The sequence below is a fragment of the Haliotis asinina genome, chromosome 2, assembly GCF_037392515.1.
Source record: "Haliotis asinina isolate JCU_RB_2024 chromosome 2, JCU_Hal_asi_v2, whole genome shotgun sequence".
In the NCBI taxonomy this organism is placed as follows: domain Eukaryota; kingdom Metazoa; phylum Mollusca; class Gastropoda; order Lepetellida; family Haliotidae; genus Haliotis; species Haliotis asinina.
The window spans coordinates 77,775,494-77,797,419 of NC_090281.1; the positions used below are offsets into that span (position 1 = coordinate 77,775,494).

Sequence of the window (21,926 nt, forward strand, 5' to 3'; positions counted from 1 at the left end):
CGTGTTGAATAACGCGCCGATCCACAAACGAATGCATACAAGTGCAACAAAATTATGCATTTATAACAGACACCTACGTTTAGCTCCAACAACACTTTGTCAGATACCGCTGGCAAATAGTCACAAACATACCTTCAGAAAATGAGCTACACTGAGCCTACTCGAGTCTATCTGTACGCGAATTACAAATGCATCGGTGTCTTTGTAAAGGTGGCACATTGGTTGATGAATAACTGAACGTCAAAAGGAGACATGTCCTTAACTCCAAGTGGGACATACCTCGTGGTCTTTTGTTAAAGTGTATTCAAAAGGTAAAAGCAGGTGTGGTTTAAAACGTTGTTGTAAGGTGTTCTTAAACAGAGCATACGATGATACATGTTTGGTTTGACAGTGACCGTTACATAGTGTACGGTTAGATGGTTTGTGGGGCGTTGTGGTCGACTGTCATGGAGCAGAACAAGTTAACACCGGCGACATGGACGAAACAGGCATGGCCGGAATTGCTTTTAGAGGTGAGATGATTTGAAACAGTAAAACCTTTATATCACGTTTTAAGTGCACAAACCCGGGGTTCGAGGAAAGATAAGGTCGTGAGGGTCCTTCACAGCCTTGTGTTATGAGACATAATCCTTACCCTCCAATATGGGAGTTCATTCAGAATGCCTAAATGGCTTTGTGGGGTATGGTCCAGGACGAATGTGATTTATGATTTACAAGGACTAAGCACAACTGGTAGAAACCTATTTGATGTGTTTGTCAAGATTTGTGATGGACTTGATTACACGTCACCGCACGATGGCGTTGTAGTTGTTCATGAAATCAGGAAATAGTGTGCCTGAGCCAGCATCGCCTGTTCACAGAACACACACCGTCCGCACCGATGTCACCAGAATACTGCTGAAGGCGACGTTAATCGACAGACACTCTAGTGGCATTCCATCAGTTCGTACACTCCAGCTGGGGATAGGTTTGGGTATGAGTGAGTGAGTGAGTGAGTTGGTGTTTGCGCCGATTTTAGCAGTATTCCACCAATATCACGACGGGGGAGACAGAAATGGCTTTCACACATTGAACCCGTATGGGGAATCGAACCGCCTGTCGTCGGCGTTACGAGCGAATGCTCTAACCACTATGCTACCCTACCGCCCCTGTTTTGGAATGAGTAGTCTGATGTCTGTAATCACAGTAACAATATATCTGGATAAATTCGCTTTATATTGATGTCTGGTCTAATTGAATTAATTTTGGTGTGGTAACATTTTGAGGTAACTTGCCCTGGTGTGGCCCGTGAAGGTCCCGGGGTAGAATAGGCCTTCAGCAACCCATGCTTGCCATAAAAGGCGACTATGCTTGTCGTAAAAGGCACATGTCATCGGTTCCCGATTGCGCAGATCGATGTTCATGCTGTTGATCACTGATTTGTCTGGTCCAGACTCGATTACTAGTATTTACAGACCGCCACCATATAGCTGGAATATTGCTGAATGCGGCGTAAAACAAAACTTACTCACTCACTCACCCAGCCCTGATGTCTGGCTGGGTTTGAGTAGACACAAAATTATAAACGTAATGTAAACGAAACACGGCTGAAATAGTCGCCGAAAACATAAGGCAAACATGGACCCAAAACACAGATATGACACCCGTATCAGAAACATAACCCTGGTGGAACAATTATTTGTTTCAACCGCACCCAACATATGTGGATGTGTATAGCAGCTTACTGAATGATTGTTTTCTCTTTTGATTTGACAACATGAACAGTAAAATGGTGTAAGTTGACAATTTAAACCTATTATATTCTGTGTTTTTAAGCCATTACAAAATTCTTCACAACGTCTATATGCACGTATATTTTTCAGGATGGAGAACATGCCAAGGCTGTTATATTGCAAGAAAATCCAAATCTTGAGGTATTTTATATTCTTGTAAATGTCAGTCTAATCTGCACTGGAGTCGAGTTGGTTCAGTCATGCCCACACCGGGGCGGTGGGGTAGCCAAGTGGTTAAAGCGTTCGCTCGTCACGACGAAGACCTGGGTTTGATTCTCCTCATGGGTACAATGTGTGAGCCAGTTTCTGGTGTTCCTCGACGTGATATTGCTGCAATATTGCTAAAAGCAAAACTCACTTAGTCATGCCCTCATGTGACGGTGTCGCCCAAGCCTGTTTTCATGACTGTCATGAAGTCATATAGGGAAGGTTCACCTTTAAACTTTAGGCCCCATTGGACACCATATATTCTATTGTGTGAGAGCTTTTGAGGTTGCAAATATTTTCAAATATCTCTTTTGTTACTCCTTTCAATGTGAAAGTGTTTACATGTACCTTCATGTTTCTCTGTGACCTGTTTTACTGTCACAGTGACCGCCTATCAAAAAGGTTACATGTGTAACTATCATTATTTTTCCCAAAGTTACATTGACAGACACTACCACTGTGAGTACACAAAGGTAGCGACTTTTGAAAATTACTGGTACGGGCAGATTGTGCAACACATATTGTCAGCGAATATAATAGTATCTTTGTAGAACAAGAGAGCCTCATTGTATGAATCGCGCCATATTGTCAACACAACACTATGTTAGATTTTAGCCAGCAAATGGTTTGATGGAAGCATAACAGCTGTAGATAACGGTGACTGAATGAATGTGTGAATAATATACCATCGATATTATGGCGGAAGACATCAGAAATGGGGTTCACAAATTATACCAAATTGGGGAATCATACCCGGGTCATCGGCGTAAGAGAACGCTTTGGCCTCTGGGCCACCCGACCGCCCTTGGTGAACGATGGTGTTTGACACAAGAATATTGGTACCTTTTCGGCTTAAAACTAACGGGTGGTCTCATGGTGGCGGCATCGAATCCCAGCTGTACACATCGACGGCCATAAGGTCAATCGCTGGATTGTCTAGTTTAGAATCGATTATATATATCACCTCAGTCATATAGCTGGAATAATTCAGAGTACGACGTCAAGCAACATACTAACTAACAATGGTTCGTTTTTCGTGGACAGGTATATTTGGTGCCAGTGGATTACATCGTCACCTCTGAGGTGAACAAGGAAAGAGTAAGGATCCGTGTCGATGAGGATGGAATGGTCACCAAGACGCCAGTGCGTGGATGAACCACGTCTCACTGATGACTGTTCCATATGTACTACCCTGGTGGATCAAGGGTGGGGTGAGGTTTGAGGACACTGTGTGGCTCAGGGATTATTCACACCATCCCACCACCCTCATCTGAATTCTGCACTTCTTCAGTCACCACGGTTCACGCTATCAGATAAACCATGTCTCTTAGAAACTGTTCCAAGTGTATTAGACACAAGGTAGTAGCCCATTTAGAACCAGAACTGATACCAAAACGAGGTTCTTGGAAGTCGTTGTTGCACGTTGTTCATAAACGAAAAGGAAGTCATGTGTGCAAATGGGGAATAGTGACATACGTAGTTCACGTGTTGCTTTAGGAACTCCAACCTCACGATGATGATCCATGACTTCCTCAGATCTGTCCTACGGTATATTGCTAAACTACTAAGGGTTAAAGTTCTTCCGTGGACGGATTTCATGCCTTGTCTGACTCTTGTTCCCGTTAAGCGCCATGTGAAAAGAAACCATGATACTGGTGTGACAGAATGTGACTGTTGTATGTTTACTGGAACTGCCAACTAACTCTTGTGTAACACTAAGTGAACTTTGCAATATCACAAATATACTGGCTTCATTGTCTCTGTGATCATTTCACTTTGGTCAAAGAAGACTAACAAGTTGCACTGTAGACAAGTTTTAATTCAGTATTTGTGTATAAATCTGAAATAAAATGTGTTGACCACAAAGTTCAGCTGTCATGACGTATAATTCAATTATACTCCAAACAGTGTTCAGTCAGGTTTTAACACTGATGATCGTAAGTTCATGTCCATATAGAATATATGTTCCAAAGGTGAGTCCGTAGTGAATTCCAAGTATTTCAGCGGTAATTCAAATGTAAGCTTTATAGGTACGTAACTTGGACCGTAGGTTTTGCAAGGACTTGATAAAACAAAAGATTGGGTTGCTTCGAGACTAACATGTCCCCACACTGAAGAATTCTTGATCCTGCCCAGGGCCCTACTTACCCCAGATGGGGGCAAGGGGGCAGCTGTCCCCGCTAGATTTTTGTTACTTTTTATGCATCACAGTATTGATATAACAACTTATTAACATTGATAGTGCCCCCTTATTAAGAACAGCTACCTATGGCCATGCTGCCTTCGATGTAAAGCAAAAGTCACTCACTCATTCCTGAGTCAGGACCAGAACATCTGGTCCTGGCACAATGCCAATCATTCAATCAAGTCCTCAAGCCTACCCGCTGGAACAATTATGGCTTCGTAAGTCCAGCGTCTGTTGCTGGGGATGTATTCCAATGTGATATTTCAATGGTGGACTAAGTATGCAAAAATTGAAATACTGATGTACATATCTACATAGGATCACAGACTGGAGTAACTTTGGTTCACATGTTTGAAAAAGGAGTCCTTGTCTAAAACCTAATGCATATGCCATTTATATTGCATAGGTCACAGTGACCTAACTTTCCGTTCATGTTTGAGGTCATTCTGAATAACAGATAACAGACTGACATTTATAACAAAATCTTATCTATCATGGAAATTAAAAAAAAGTTAGGTCACATGTCAAATTCAGGTAATATTTTAGGTCATATGCTGTGTTACTTTGCAGCCACACATAACAAAGACAAACACAAACTCTTTCATAATAGTGGATCTGATATGTCATGTGGCATCATTGTTTTGCATCTAGTATATTGTAATACAGAAGTCTAAACATTGTTCATTAGGTTTTCTGTCTAAAATGTATTTTCACACTTACATTGCTTATTCTCCCCAACAACATTTATTGGAACATGATCCCTACTGTTACTTTCATAAAGTGCATTCAAAGAAATTATTTATGACAGTCATGTTGTCATTTGAAGATGCATCCTTTAATGTACATTTCATACTTCCACCTGAAAAATCAGAACATAGTATAATAAAATGTCGAAGTAGAATGGAATGTGTAGAGTGATTCTAGACGATGTAAATATTTTCGAAAATGAAAATCCTTATCATAATCATGGTTTCCTAAGTGAAGAAACATACAAAGATGATAAACCATCATATGTTAAAGCTGTATCCCGGTTATGAAATATGACACGTTCGACTGCCTAAAATGGGTTTGATTTCTGATGGACTGTCTAAATTTAGGGCAAGCCAGCATGATGGTATTTCTGATGTCCCATACATGTGAATAAATTCATCATATCTTGGCATCTCGTTTGGTTATATCCATTTTGGGCTTGCAATATTTTGAAGTTACCTACCCTAATTGCTGTATCAAGGTCAAGGTCAATCAATGGATCTACATTTCCTTATATATGGAAGATTTTGTTGAGGAACTCGATACAGTCGGAAAATGACTTTCTGGTCTGCAGCTTGACCATCCAGGTGGCCACACTGGGATACTTGTCGGCCGAGATTTTCATCCCAATGTGTGCAAACAGAGCCAGACGAGAGAACACGCAGATGTCGGCCAGGGACAGGTCCTTTCCTACGAGGTACACTTTGTCCTGGAAGACACATATACACCACAGATAAACAAGGGATTAAACACCAACCATATTTTTTATTAAAGACATCAAAACATCTTGAAATTATAGATCTTATCAGTACCTATGACATTAAATATGATCAAAAATAGAAATATGTTCCTTTTGATGTAAATACTTGTGTGTAATGTCAGTAGAATCAAAACTATGCTTCTGCCATCTAAAAGACTTTAAGGCTAAATGTGAAAATATCATGTGTGACACCTACTATATAGGTACCAGTCAAGATCACAGATTCGGTTAAAACAGATGGTCCAACCTTTATGATCCTACCTCCTTTTGTTGGTTTTTGTTTGTTGTTTAATGCCCAACTCAGCAATATTCATTTTATAAGACACTTTATACGCAGACTGTAAAAAATCAAGGCTGGACCAGAGAGTTCAGTGATCAACAGCATGAGCATCGATCTGTGCAACTTAGATTCTATCAGCCAACCTTGCCAGCATACCAATCCCGTAAGTTGCCTGTGACGACAAGCACAGGTTGCTGAAGACCAGTTCTAATCCGGATATTTCAGGGTCACAACACATTTGAAGACACTCACCTGGAGGGATGCCTCGAGATGCTGCAGACGAATGTGAAGCAGCTCATACGTCTGCTCCTTCTTCTTCCTTCTGTGCAGCTCAGTGTCCATCAAATGTCCATAGTCTTCCATCAGCTGTGGCCAACAGGGACTATCCTCTCTTAATCTGAAAATATTCCAAGGGATTATTTGAGTTTAATCTCTCCAAACATTTTTAAATGAGTTTAAGTGAAAACACAAGAACATTTTTAACATAGCACATTGTTTGTTTGATAGAAGTATTTTAAAGCATGTTATATTTGTAATTACAATTTCTCAGTGAAGTACAGATTTTAGTTCTCGTGTTGGAGTGAGTAACATCCAGGATTCAAACTCACCTAACCAGCTCAGTCACCATGGCTTACAAACAAATATTTAAGATCACAGGTATTTTTGTTTAAATTAAAGGAAACATCAGTTTGGCTTAAGAAATATGGGAACGACAACAAAATATGGGCAGGTGAAATCACGAACATCACTTCACATTTGTAGTTTCATTGCTGAAGCGACAAATCCCTAATTATCAATCAAATGGAAAATAATACAATTCAGCAATTCTTGATTTCCATTGTACTATACCTCCAATATTTTCTGATTGACATTCTGGCTCAATCGGCCACCACAGCTTTCTTTCAGTAGATGTATTGCTGTATGTTTCTTATCTCTAAATTCACGTGCATTTTCCCTCACTCGTAACTTGAAATCAACAACAAATCAAAATGCCTCTCCTGAGTTTGACCAAGGCCCAAACTGAAAGTTATGGCTGGAATGGTATTGAACTGAATGACCAGGAAGCAAAATGACTACTAAAATGTTTTTTTTGAGCATCAAGACGGGAGATCTGTATGCTACAAGTTGTATTTATGAACACACACAAATGTGAGATGAGTGGTGGTGACGTGACTACTTGTTATATTAACGACAAACCAGAGTATGGTGCTTGAATTTCCTTTTGGTCATAATCACACTAAAAACTGAAAGTTGCTAATATGATGCACATTTTATCAAACCATAATCTTGAACCATATAAAAGTTTATCATAACTTACCAAGCTGGAGAGAGTGATATATTTACAAAATGGCCCCATGAAAATTCACTAGAAAGTTGGTCCAGTGACTGAGGAGATTTACTTGCCAGACTGGATTGTTACTAGCACACTGGGTGGATGACATGCAACAGACTTATGGGGTGTTGATGGGGTTTCCATCACATTCCAGATACCTTTCAAAATATTGTGACATGCATACATGATGTCAGTCACTAGATTGCCTGGTCCAGACTTGATTAGCTTCAGACTGCTGTCATATAGCTGGAATATTGCTGAGTTTGGCATTAAGCAAAAAGCAAACAAACAACCAGAACCTAGATTGTCGAAACTGTCTTAGCACTGAGATAGTTGTAAATGCCATACATTAACATTACCTTACAACTATCTTAGCGCTACGAGAGCTTCGAAAATCTAGGCCCATGATGCTACAACAGGACCTACCCCATCATGAAACACTTGAGGATGTTGTTGAACTTGGCATGGTATGCAGGGTTACTTCTCAGAGACAGCAGCTCGTCCATGTGTTTCTCATACCTGTAGTAACAGACCATGGCTTTGAGACATCACAATCAGTTGTACGCCACACTCGGCAATATATCACATACATGTACATGGCAGTGGTCTGTAAATAGTTGAGTCTGGAGCCCACAATCCAGTGATCAACAGCATGTGTATCAATCTCCACATACAATAACATGTGTCAACCAAGTCTGCGTTCCACCTGACCACCTGATACTGTTAGCCGCCTCTTATGACAAGCATGGGTTACTGAAGACAAGTTCTAAGCCAGATCTTCCTATAATCATAATAACAATCTTGCATCTTAAATGTTAAATACTGTTCATTTCATCATGAATTCTCAGTTTGTGAAAATGATGATTAGGTCTAACTGGCATAACAAAAATTACAAATATGTACTGTGACTGACAACATGCATCCAGCTTTCTTTGAAATCTTACATCTGTAGCATCAAAATCAAGTTATTTGTCTTTGAAGGTGCTGTTCTCATTCCTAACACTCCCTGTCTTAGCCAACTAATCCCTTGATTCCCATGGCACGCGTGTGGCCTAATCATCTTGGGTGTTTCAATTTAATGTGCAGAGTTGCTTTCCTTAGGTATTAAGGATCCTGTGATCTGAAATTCTGAATTCTGGTTAGCACCTGAAATTCACCCTGGTAACTATTTCTTATTTTACCACCTTTATTTCCAAATGTGAATACATTCGCATTAGTAAAATAAATACACTTTCACAAATCAGTTTCATCCAATGAATAAAAAAAATTTTGCATGCTTTATCTGTGTGTTTCTCGGTCACTCTCCTAACAGAAGGTTTTGAGTACAATTGTTCACATATTTTGTCAAAAAGATTATTTTTCATGTCCTTTTAAGACATTTTCTGTAAAATGTTTGATGAAAAATATACAATATTACCTGAGAACCATAATCTTTGACACGAGATACATTTCAACAAGGGGAGCTAACTCATTGAAGTACATGGTTTGTTCCCAGGCCTGCCAACACTGAACTTGTGACGTTTGTTCTGGATTGTCCGGCAGTAGTTCTGCAATGATGAATGGAACACAGCAGTGTGGTGTAGAATGAAACACCTACAGCAAGTATTATATGATCTTTCCCTGAAGATAAGTTACCTACTTTTGCCCCCGAAAGCCTTGTCCAGATACTCCAGGACAGTCCTGGGGCCGGTCACCATGCGGCAGCCATGTTGTATCCTGGTCACTGATCCTGACCCTGCTGCTCGGCCAATCAGATCAATGAAGGGGCAGTCAATACTCTTGTAGGACACTCCCTTCAATGGGAATGATAAGAAAAGTGAATCTGAATAAGAGGGGACCTGAGTAAATGGTCTCAAAGCTCAATTCATCTTTTCAATAATAATTAATAAGCACAAACTCAGTGGACCCTTCTGTTTCATACCTGAACCATTGCTTTCACAGGCAACAGGCCACAATATTCCGCTTACTCAGACAGTCTGGAAACTTGACTAACCCTTGTAATAAAAAAGCACTGTTTAAGCTTAACAGATTCCATCTACTGTTATTTGCTAGAGAATCATAGTGATATGACTTTATTCCACCTGGCACTCATTTTCTGCTGAGTGAACAGAGGCAATTTTGAACAAGCTCACTTGCCTAAGGTGAGATCAATGAAACTCTGAGAAGTCAAGCTGCCAAACATGGTCCTCCATTCAAGGACTCTCAGGCACGCATTGCTTACGTTCCCCCGATTAATGACCTGCGCTCTATGCACAAGACCACACATCGCCACTTTAAAGTAAGTCAATATTCACCTTTTCACTCAGGAGGATCTTCATCTGCCAAACCTCGGTGGAGGTGGGGTAGTCGTAGATGGTGATGTCATCCTCGTGTACACAAGGGAGATTGGTCTGGATCAGAGACTTGGTGCTTGCCTTTGTCTCTCCTATAGCTCTGGTATTACATAACAGAGGAAGACCATTATACAGACAAATGTAGCAGTACTGAGATGGAGAGAAACTGTCTTATCGGGGTTCAAGTAGGACTTCAAACAATGTGAGGAGGTTGAGAAGGCAGGACTAAATGAAACACATATTCCTCATGCAAAGCAAGAATATTAGCTACAACCAAAAACATAAATGGACACATCTTTAAACCAAATTCATGAATTTTTACTGATATTTATCATAGATTTGGTGCAGAATACCACCAATCTGTCTCTCGGTAAGGGGACATAATAATATGAAAACATTTGAACAATAATCCTGAGAATTCACCATTCCTACCTGTCGATGAATTGCCTTCCATCAAAGCGCTTGTGTTTGGTGCCACTCTTGAAGTTACTCAGTCCAACAACCAGCCATGGAGCTTTAGTCATGATGGTTTTGGAGACACGTGCCAATGTTCCCTCACTTGACTTGAATGAGGACCTATCACCCAAGTCCTTAAGATATCGGACAATATTTGGAAAGTGCTTTTCTGTGAACGGTAGCCCACTGATCAAGAACATCTGAACTCTGGGTAAAACTGTCAAATCGGCAACTGTGAATCTGTCTCCAACCTAAGCATATGAAGACAATGTTGATCATGTTGGAATGTATAGCTGATAATTTTACAACATATCAATGATTCTTCGACATTCTGTACTGACTGCTTCTTAACTAGTTTTGAATAGTGTATGCAGAGAGTCTCACCCTTGTGGCTACTGATATCAGTTATATGAACACGAGTTGATAAATTACAAAAATCTGAGGCTTGCCTTTTTATTTTTGTCAATGAGTGTTGATATGATTAATATCAGCAGACATGATGGTGAGATTCTACAATCATCTGAAATCAACTTTCATTAGTTTTAAATGAAAAATGTACATATCTGAACCCCTACTGCTATTAGACTTGCAGTGCCATGACGTCATAGTATTGTGACATTATTAAGTTCATGATGTCATAGCAAGGTACAAAATCTACTGTCAACACTGCATCTCATGCAAGATATCATTTGATCTCATACAAGCAATATCTTCAGAGGAACACAGTTATGAATGATGAATTTATTTGAAGACAAAGATGCTAACCAGGTACTCTTTGTCTTGGAGCGCCATCTCCAGGAGTACCAGGTTCTGGTAGCATGCAAGGGCATGTTTCTCTAGCTCCTCCTGGCTCCTGTGGGTCCCATCATACACCCTACAACAGGCAATCAGCATATGCAGAACACTGTGTCCTGTACGTATACACATTAAGACTGAACACAAATAATTTACAATGCTGGTCCTGTTTCAGATACTGAAATCCATTCAACTCATAGATTGCAGACATTTTTTTCTTTTAAGAAATTCCCTGCACAGAGTCACAGGGACACAAAAAATGGGCTTCACACATTGTGCCCATGTGGGATATCAAACCCAGGTCTTCATCATAATGAGCAAATGTTTTAACTACAATGCTACCCCACCATGCCGAAAGTTCTGAGTACTGCAAGGTGACTCTCTTCTGTCAAACATCACAATTCTTTTCCTTCAGACTCAAGAATCCTATTTCTTATCTGAAGCCTAACATATGTGAAATCTTGGGAATCAAGTGAAACAAGCCACTGGGGACCAGTCTGAGACTGAAATATCTATGCCTTGGTTCCCCCTAAAGCACTACCAAGAGTCCCTTTGACTGTAACGTAGATGGACTGAGCCAAGCCCTTGCAATTAACAAAACTTTTAGGAAGAAATAAACACGTTCTTTGGATTCAGATACAGAAATTCAACAAATTTTGAATATGTCAAAATTCAAAACCCTGTTGTATCTGATCTACTGACTCCAAAATGCTGTTTCTGTTTCAAGATTTGACAAACTCTCTTTTGGATTCACCATAGGTCTGATAAGCTATGCAGCATAAAGTCCACAAATCACCCCTGTGGTGTAGTGGTTAGAGCACGCTCCCAGAGAGTGAAAGTTCACGGGTTCAGTCCCTGGCACTCAGCACCGATGGGCAGAACAACTGGTCAGCACAGAGGCAGTATAATGTGTCTGAGTGGGGTATTCATGCTTAACTGTGACGTGATATCTCAGTGAACTAGCACTATAAAACAAGCAATAGTCTAGACTAGTACAAACAGCCACACATAAACATGCATGCACATCCACATTTGAGCAAAACAGTCTTAAGTGCAATGTTAAACCCCATTTAACTTCATGATACATCTAAATTCATAGTAGAATAATTGAAGAATTCACAGGACCATATTGTTTTCCTGTATCTCAAAAATATGGCAACATTAATGGATGGATCCAATTAGAAGAGGCTTGGCTATTTTAATATTGTTTGCTTTAAGAAGAATTTCTATGTTATACATTTGATGGGGGTCTTCACGTCTGCATTCACTTACCTACAAAACATGTCAGTTTTTGCCTTGGGCATGTTTGTGTGGATGGCCTTCAGGTAGGCCTCTTTTGATGGCTGCATAAGTCTCAGGATGAATGCGAGGACATTTTGATACACCAGAGGTACATGGTCCTGTAGCAACACACATGATAGGAGTCAACCTTCACACCCCAAGGCAATCATCCATGATTCAAATTGATTTCATTTGCAACTACGGTCATATATGGAAAATGGGAAGTGCCGTTTTTCCAATATACCAATCTGATATATTTGTTATCATGATGCATTAAGCATGCTAACAACATTGACATGGAGGAACTACTTTCAAACCCAATACGTCCAACCCCAGAAGCTGCTTACTTTATACTGCTATACAACGGTTCCAATTCCAGGTGTTCAAAATATGCTGATGCTGTAGACAAACATGGCTGACAAACCTCAGTTTTAAGGACTGTCTTGGACTCAGTTGGAGGTAGTGTTGGGAATTGGTTGAAATCTCACAATTAATGACTGCTCCCATTACCAACAAACAATCATCAACAAGAGTCATCAGAAGATGACATATCCCCCCAGACCCCACATGTTTGAAAGGAATAAACCATCTGATTCTGACAGTTACTTATTGTTTTTTTAGACTAAGTTTGAATTGTTCCCATGGAATTCATGAAAAATATAAATGCCATATATCTGTAATCAGCAAAAGTCACCATTTCAAGATCTGTCTCATACATCTGCCAAGATCTGTTGAAAGATATGATATGGTTTTCGAGTTGTGCTCCGGAAACAAAGGCCCATTCCTCCATTTTGAAACTAAGTCCGAAACGTGTCCATGGAGCCCAGAAAATAAGAAATCACAAAAACCTGTATACACCAAAAGGCACCACTTTGGGGTCTGCACTACATATCTACAAAGTTTTGCTGAAAGATATTAGACGTTTTTGAGTTCTGCCCCAGAAACAAAACACACCTCTCACTTTTGAGACAAAGTCAGAAATGTTTCCATGCAAACCGAGAAAATAAAAAATCACAAAACCCTGTACATAGCCAAAGGCACCACTTTAGGTTCTGATTGATACATCTACCAAGTTTTGCAGAAAAATATTGAACGGTTTTTGAGTTCTGCTCCGCAAACAAAGCCCACCAGACCATTAGACTAACACCAAAATGTTCCATGGAAAAACAAAAAAGATAAAAGTGCCAAAACGCTGTAAATAGGAAAAGATACAACTATAGGTTGAGATTATTATATCTATCAAGTTTGGTCTAAAAATATTGAACGGTTTCTGAGTTATGCTCCGGAAACAAAATGCTTACGGACGGATGGAGGACAGGCGGAGGACAGACAGACTGATGGACAGACAGATGAGACGTCGACTATATCCAACCGCATTACATGCCGGTGGGATAAAAAATAATTGTTCGAGTCGTTCACAGGTTGTTATTTCAGGTATGTACAACATCATGCAACTTGCTACATTGAAGTGATGACTAATATACCATGAACATAAACATGTTTTCTTCACGAAATATTCTGTCATAAGTTTTCAGTTAGTGACGTGCATTTACTAAGAATTATGCACATTTTCAGGCCCCAAAAATTTATTCATTCCATTGTCATGTGTTTCAAAGACTATAGCAGCAGTTCAAAATCTGTGTTCATTTATAAGAATATGGGATTGATTGCTTGGTCGTTTGGTCACAGCGACCAATCTTCGATTAATTGGAACACTACTGCTTGGAAGAAGTCCTTGACCTGTTTGTTCTAACAAACATGGCTGCCAAACATCAGGTCGAAGGTCACCAACCAGGAACTACTTTCACGCTTCGTACATTAACTGCTGAACCTGCTTTCTCTAAACTGTTGACATGTGGCCCCGACGATTGAGCATAAAGGGTGGAAATGTGTAGCCAATTCTGTAGGCAAACATATACTTGAGAGCATCACTCAAATTATAATGCTGACATTAATTTGAAGAGAAACATGTTTCTTACATCAACAAGACCAAGTTCCCAATCCATCCACATCTTGACCTGTGCCCTTTCCCAGGGATCAACAGGGTAGAGCTTGCTTCCTGGGAACACAGTGTCCAAGTACTCTATTATCACACTGGACTCGAACATCATACAATCTGGGACGCCCTAGCAACAACACAAATATAGACGTGAGTGTGGGTTTAAGTCCCTCATAACAATATTTAATGAAAGTCCCAGTCAGCGCTTCCCAGATTGTGTCCATGAGGGGAATTATAAATCAAACCTGGGACTTTGGCGATTACAGTGAATGCTTTAACCACCATGCAAATCTGAGGAGCAACGCAAACTTTAGATTGAGAGGAGCGACTTGGTTTTGCAGTAAAGGATACATATTTTGTGCTTCAAATTTGCAGGTGTTCATGGAAATTGTGATATTTGAAATGAACTACTAAATAATACACAAAACACTGAAAACATCTTTGGCTCTACACTATACAAAAAGTAACACATTTTCTCTGTATCAACCCTCACATTTGTGAAATAGACAAACTGTTACTTTTAGTTTGACTGTTGGTTAACTCTGCACTAAGCAATATTCCAGCTGTGTTGTTTCGGTCTGCAAATAATTCAGTCTGGACCAAGCAATCTTGTGATCAACAGCATGAGCATCAATCTACACAGCTTGGATACGACATGTGTCAACCAAGTCAGCCAGTCTGACCACCCAACCCTGTTAGTTGCTTCTTACAACAAGCATGGATTGCTAAATGCAAATTCTAACCTGGATCTTCACAGGCCACCTTGTCACTCAAGAATGCTCCGCTATTACCATGGAATATGATGACACCATTTTACAATGATCCATGAAAACTGAAATCACCTAACTATTTTTTGTATTATTAGAATGTTGAAAAATCAAATATAATGGAAGTTTTTCTAGTTTTATTCTAACCTGGAATCAAGGAAGGTCTAGTTCACAAACACTTGAAATCAGTATAAAATACAAGTTTGTGGAATGATCCTATTACCTGTACATTCTGAAAGGCAATTGCTGGTATTTTTCTGTTGGGACTGATCTTCACAAAGTCTGGGTGGTGATTCTCTCCTGTGAGCAGATCCACTTCAACCTGATGCATTCCAACACACAAGAGACAGTTTGGCTTAAACAATGCTTTTTTTATGACTTGTTAACTAAATGTTGCAAAAAAACAAATCAAAGTGTGATGCAAGTGAGTGAGTGAGTTTAGTTCTCCATCACCTTTAGCAATATTTCAACAATAACAAAGCAGCAGAGGGCACCAGATATGGTCTTCACACATTGTACCCTTGTATTGTTATTATAGCTAAAATGGATAGAATTCTGAATAAAATAAAAACAAAAAATGGCACCAGTTTTGAAGCACCTACCTCAAAGAACAAACAATGGAGGTCACTAACACACTTTATTCAAATACGGAAACCCATAGAACAAAACAGATGATGTCACTACAGAGAATGACAACATTCAACCTTGACCTGTGCACATAGCACCAGTGCCATTTGTTTCAACGCTCAACAGTGTTAGCATTCCAGTCAATGTTTTCATTGCTGTATGTTGTAATTTATGGTACAGTTGTTATGGCTGGCACCGGTTAAGCAAGTGCTTAAGGGCACAAGTAACTGTGATGAATCTGAGTCAGAAACATTGGCAATACTGAACCCCCAAGTTCAAATGAACCGTAGGTGATTGAAGTTCAAGAGCTCTGCTCCTTATGTCAAATAACAATGGGCATGATAATGGCCTGTCGCCAAGCAATTTGGGGGCACTATCAACTAACCATGGTTACAGTGGCCTACTCATTTTAGCTATTATTGAGTAGTCAATATTTTCAAAGGATCAAAATGGCATGCTTACAAATAGTGAGGGATGGGTGAGTTTAGTTTTACCCAACACTGCATTAGTCAAGCTTTATGGTGGAGGTCTGAAAATATTTGTGTGTGGACCAGACAATCCAGTGATCAACAGCATGAGTACCGATGTAGGCAACTGAGAAACATTAGTCGCTCATATTTTGAGCATGGGCTACTAGAGATGCGTTCTAACCTGGATATTCATGGGCCTGCTAATAAACAGGTCTGGGCCAGGCAGTCCAATGATAGTATACTGGAGTATGAATATTGATGCCATCTAATGAGTGAATCTTACCTCTTTGTATGGAATCGCCTTTTCATGTAGAGCAATACGGACTCTCCTTGCACAGGGGCTGTGTTCATTGCCAAACAAAGTAATTCCATCTCCAATTTCAAACTTGTTTCTACAGTTCAGAAACAAACAAAACATACAACCTTCAAGAACAAATAGCCTGCATTCTCTTATCATAAAACTGGACTTATAAGGTTTATGTTATTATGAAATCTAATTGCCATGCCACTTGATAAATACATTTGTGAAAAAATATTGTTGTTTAACTTTGACAGTTTTTCAGCGAGAGTTATTTAAGACAAACAATGCTTTTTCTTCCAGTGGTAAACAGTACAAGCAAGTGACACACAAAGGTTTACTTAAGACAGGTAACGAATGTAAATACATGTAGTTATAATTTCAAAATTATTCAAGAATTTCACAAAGATTAGTAATATATCATCATACGTTTTTTAGTAGATAGAAAACAGTACTCTTGTGGTCGAACGCGACATGGATCATTGACCGGGATTATATTGAGTCTTTATCTTTGATCATTAGTCAGCAAAATTGTGCCGATACCACAACTTTGCTTGTTGTCCATGATAATTCTAGACAGCTCTTTCCAGCGCTATGAAAATGAAAGATGTCCACGACATTTGTTCTGAAAACTTTCGTGGTACATTGTCAGTCATTGTGTATGAGTATTATGACAATAATGTCCTGATATTAATTTCTCAATAGATGTACTTCCGTGCAGTTTTATTTTTACTGGCTAGCGACCAGTTATCACCTAAATGTTGAAAAGAATTTGAGAATCTTAAATTTTAGAACGTAATTTACTCGCGTACGCAAATTGTGTTCGAAATTAGTTGTTGACGGGCTAGACAGTGTATTTCAAAAGTACTCTACTCGTGTAGAGAGACCATCTATAAAATCTCAAAAATAATAATTTAATCACCCACCTTAATCCACTTTTCTTGAACAATTTTTCAAAGATCAGTTGGCACAACGATATGATAAGCCCCATCCTGCAAACGATCCTGTGACCTCAGTTCATTGCAAGCCACGTTGAATTTGATTTGTGTTTATTTACATACCGAGAGTGCACAGTTATTCATGCAGTGATCACAACGTTTTCTCGGATCCCGCGCTGGGTAACCCGGAAGCAACGGCTCCAATCAAAACATTGTTAGAGTTACCCCCCTTGACCACAAGCGTTACACACCCTAAAATATTTTCAGTACACGGGTTGGGACATGTTTGACATCGAATTATTTTAGGTGACAGCACACATATAATATTTCTAGCACACTTATATTATGTATTTTAAGATAGGCTATGAAACAAATAGTATTTTTGTACAATCAATATGTAAGTTACAGTCGGAGAAGTTCTTGAGGGAGGAGGAATCATGCAGCATGATAATTGATTACGTGACGTGCAAGATCTATGCTGATGGTCACGATGCATATGGACCCTTGAAGAAGTGCGTTTATTGTTGTACAGAGTGAGTTTCAATGTGTACGTAGACATGTTCCTTGGTGTGGTAAAATGAAAGCCTTCACTACTTTTGGATTACATGTACTAAAAGGAAAACAACTGCCCAAAATGGGTGAAATGTTTTGCATGAGCTTATTGAATTAGACATCTTAGGCGAGAGCATTCATACTGGGGTAGACTTCTTAACATGCTTAATTATGGATAACAGAAACAACGTTATTCTATGTTATTATCTTTAGACAAGGTAGGGCGAAACTCATGGGCAACTAAAGAATTTTTTCAATTAGGTTATGAATGTGTTTGGATCAGCCGGGAAATTGGTGATCACAAAGTATTTATTAAAATCATTTAAACAGAGATTACATGATAATTTATTCCGGTCTTGGCAATCATCTTTGGATAGCAGCTATCGACGTTACAGCTTTTGAGAAAGACAATACATTTTTCAATACCATATCTCAACCTCAACTCACATCTGAACAGAGCAATATCATGTCTTAGTCTGAACAAAAGTTGAACAGAGTGGAAAATGGGTCCCTTTGTAGTTATATATCTCTTTACTTGTAACGTGTGATTAGTTAGGGTGGGCAGGTAGGGTGTCTCATGTTGTGCCTCGAAGATGCTGGACGCAGGACAGCATAAAAACCATCATCGACCAAAACGTATTCTAATGTATTCTATCAGCAAGTGTCAAATAAAAACTGAATTTGCATAAATTCAATCACGCATTTTGAAACGGGGATTTACAATATGCACTATAGTGAGTGGGTGAGTGAGTGAGTTATGTAATACACCGTTTTATATTCCAGCAATATAACAACTCGGGACGTCAGAAACAGATTTCAGACATTATGCCCATGTTGGGAATCGAACCAGCGCCTTCGGCGTGCCGAGCGAACCCTTTAACCACTTGGCTAACCCACCGTCCCCATCTGCGCTAAATGAAAGGTGCTTGCATCACCACATTTTCATCAGCCCAGCGCTCATTGAAGCTCACTATGTACCTTGCTTCATTCGGTTGATTACTGAATAAATTATATATGAATTGTTACTTTTAGTCCTTGCACAATACAAACAATGATTATACACAGTAAACGTATGTAGCCATTGTCTCTACCACTCACCCTTGCACCAGGGCGGGTCAGTGTTCAAAATAATTATTCTTGCCAGTCGTGAAAGTTACCAGTTACCAAAGTTACCAATATTTCACAAGCCCGAAGTTTCAATGTAGAAGCTAAGCAAATAATTACGAAAAGGTAAGACATCATCAAAAACAAATAAGAAAACACATGTCTGAAATGTTCATGCTCAAGGAAATTATCATTAAGCTGCTAATGTAATGAACAGTTTTATCAGACCATAATCTTGCATGATTTACAAGTGTATTATGACGTAACAAGTCGGACAGTGTGGTACATTTACAAAATGACCCCCTGAAAATTTACTAGTCAATCGACCAGTGCCTGTGGAGATTTACTAACTTGACTGGATTTTTACTAGCCACTGTCTAGCGGGCCAGTGTCTATTTCACGCACTGAGGCGGATCCAGGATTTTGGAGAAGGGAGTGCACATCAGTCATGACGTGCAAAGTTTAAATATGGGGAAATGATCCTCAGGGAAAATGTTTTAGGACGGGAGGTTGGGGAGGATGGAGTGGTGTAAAGTATTGCTGTAAAGTTGAACTTCCAAAAATAATTCTGTTGAAACGTTTCATTGTTACTGAACTCCGACAACGTAATGTTTTATACCGCCTTACGTCATAAATAGTCTTCGGAACGGATCGTGAAAAGAACAGTTTGCTGCAATTTGCTTACAGGGTATGCGGTTGCAAGGGCTTGTATCCCTTCATCGTGTAGTTTTAAAGGAACGGAGCCGAAGTTTATATCCGGAACACGTTTCTGACACCAAATCACCCGATGCTATACTTTTGAAAACACGATATTTATGGATACAATGAATTCGACATCTAACGCCGGACGCTTTCGCATTGCGGCCCATCGATCGGCTCATTCCACACTACTCGATATCCTATAGTTGCCAAATAGTATCGGGGCCATTGGTACATTTTTTCGTAGATTAATACCATGGGACACAACGTTTACCCCATTCTCTTCCCACACAGGTTACTTGTCATATCTTCCTACGGACATTCTCTTCCCTCAGAGGTTACTTGTATAGGAAGATATGACAAGTAACCTCTGTGGGAAGAGAATGCGTTTACCCCTGACTTTCGTGTTTGTCGTGATGAGTTCGTCCCTTTCCGTTTTCTCCCATACCATTTCGGGAATGACTTGATAAATTTACGGATTAACTGTGTACATGGGCATAGCTCAATGGGTCATCTGTCGTGGTTACAACCCGTAGGTCGTGGGTTCGCGTCCTACGGATTCCCACAAAACTGGTAGCTTGTGTTATTGACATGTGACCTACGACAGAGATCGTCCGCACATGGAGGAAGTAGTGGAGTTGGGAGCTTATCCAAAGCTTTCGTAGCATTACCGGAATGACACGAGTAGTCACGAATTAATGCTTGTTATGTGCGAAAATACCAGAAACCAAGCAGAACGCTCGTAATGGATACGGTGCTTTGATAAAAATAATCCCGACTATTTAAATCGTTTATGGCATTACGTTATTGTTTAAAAATCATGAAGATATTATATATATGCTTCATTATCGTCATATCGAAAGTACTAAGGACGTAGCTATCGAAATTGTGCAGTCTCGAGTGAAATTTTTGATACGAATCATGCAATTGATGGTGATCGAGAGATTCAAATACACGCAAGTGCGTTTGACAATCTTGCGGGTATGTTGTGGTGGTTGTACGTGCGCTTCCAACAGGCTTGTTCCGGAATAGCACGGTTTGGTCACGAGTTTTAAAGAAATGTTACTACGCAAGAGGAAATAGTTCATCACCTTTTGGTATATTTCCTCCAGCTACTTATGTAGACCGGTCAAAACTGGAACAGATGCAAAGCAATATCTAGAATGGACTGTTCATTCTGGTCCCACTGAACAACTGAGTATGGTTTTACGCTGTGTTTACCAATAGTTAGTCAATATGACGGCGGGGGACACCAGAATGGGTTTCACACTCTATCCATGTGGGGAATTAAACCTGGGCTTCCGCGTGACGTGGCCCATGGGGTTCTTGGTAGGGGTGTAATCACATAGGTCAATGAATCTATGGATAGACCGAGGTGGTCAGCATTCCACCTGGAGTGTCCTGTGCGTACGGAAAAGAAGCATTCGTAACTACTCGTCTCTTTCCGTGACGTACAAGCCACCTGGTTTGCCGGAATGACGCGAGTAGTTACGAATGGGAAGCGAAGATGTCGTACGAAAACCGACCCGCACCGAAACCGGCCCTCCAGCTCACGTGGACTATTTGCGATGTCATATTTAATTGGGGAAATATTTCTTTTTCCTGACCATAGGTTTTCAAGAAGCGAGGGTGTTGCGTTATAGGAAAAAATTGGAGAGCCAGACTGATTATTTAACAAACGGCCAGGTCTCATCTCCAAAGGTAAGTATTTGAACTTTTTATTCGCCTGCCCCTCTCCTGATTTGGGTTTTGCTTGCTCCGCTTTTAGCAATACTCCAGCAATATCACGGCGGGGGACACCATAAATATGCTTCACACGTTGTACCCGTGTAGGGAATCGTACCAGGGCTTTCGGTGTGAAGGGCGAACGCTTTAACCACAACGCTACCTCGATTTGGGATGGAACCGTTGTCATCACACAACGCGTAGGTTTGACTTTGAAGGAAGGCTGGTGGTACACTTATATCTCTCCGCTGCATGACAACTAAATTAGAATCGATATATAGATAATTGACCATTATGAGTACAGAATCTAGTGTGTTAATTTGAAGGTCATTGCGGGTCAAGAAAATTAAAGAGTTGATCATGAAAATATGGGTTTTCATTTTCAAAGTGAGATTAATCTGTAGTTTTTTTTTTAAATCTCCCCGTCTAGTGTTTCAGCTTGGATCCATTGGCTCTAGGAACCAAGCTGCTAATGTTTACATGTCACATGTTTAAGTCACGTTACTTCTATACCAAACACCATGAATCATCACGGAAACATTTAAATGAACTTACGACCAGGATAATATATTTTGCTACCTTGAAATTAGCAAAA

The 21,926-nt window shown here is 39.9% G+C and overlaps 2 protein-coding genes across 2 annotated transcripts; one reads left to right on the plus strand and one right to left on the minus strand.

The window, feature by feature from the left end:
* Window positions 1-333: 333 nt before the first annotated feature.
* On the plus strand, window positions 334-3,845 carry LOC137274366 (uncharacterized). The gene is made up of 3 exons (XM_067807520.1): window positions 334-512; window positions 1,863-1,913; window positions 3,024-3,845. Exons 1-3 carry the CDS (start codon window positions 417-419, stop codon window positions 3,132-3,134), a joined length of 258 nt encoding a protein of 85 aa, XP_067663621.1. The 5' UTR covers window positions 334-416; the 3' UTR covers window positions 3,135-3,845.
* On the minus strand, window positions 3,781-17,468 carry LOC137274365 (uncharacterized). The gene is made up of 13 exons (XM_067807519.1): window positions 17,240-17,468; window positions 16,299-16,407; window positions 15,142-15,240; window positions 14,132-14,278; window positions 12,144-12,271; window positions 10,842-10,950; window positions 10,053-10,327; window positions 9,582-9,720; window positions 8,927-9,080; window positions 8,705-8,834; window positions 7,714-7,806; window positions 6,207-6,351; window positions 3,781-5,623 (listed from the first exon to the last, which is right to left on the minus strand). The coding sequence occupies exons 1-13, from the start codon at window positions 17,302-17,304 to the stop codon at window positions 5,426-5,428; spliced, it is 1,791 nt and encodes a 596-aa protein (XP_067663620.1). The 5' UTR covers window positions 17,305-17,468; the 3' UTR covers window positions 3,781-5,425.
* Window positions 17,469-21,926: the final 4,458 nt, after the last annotated feature.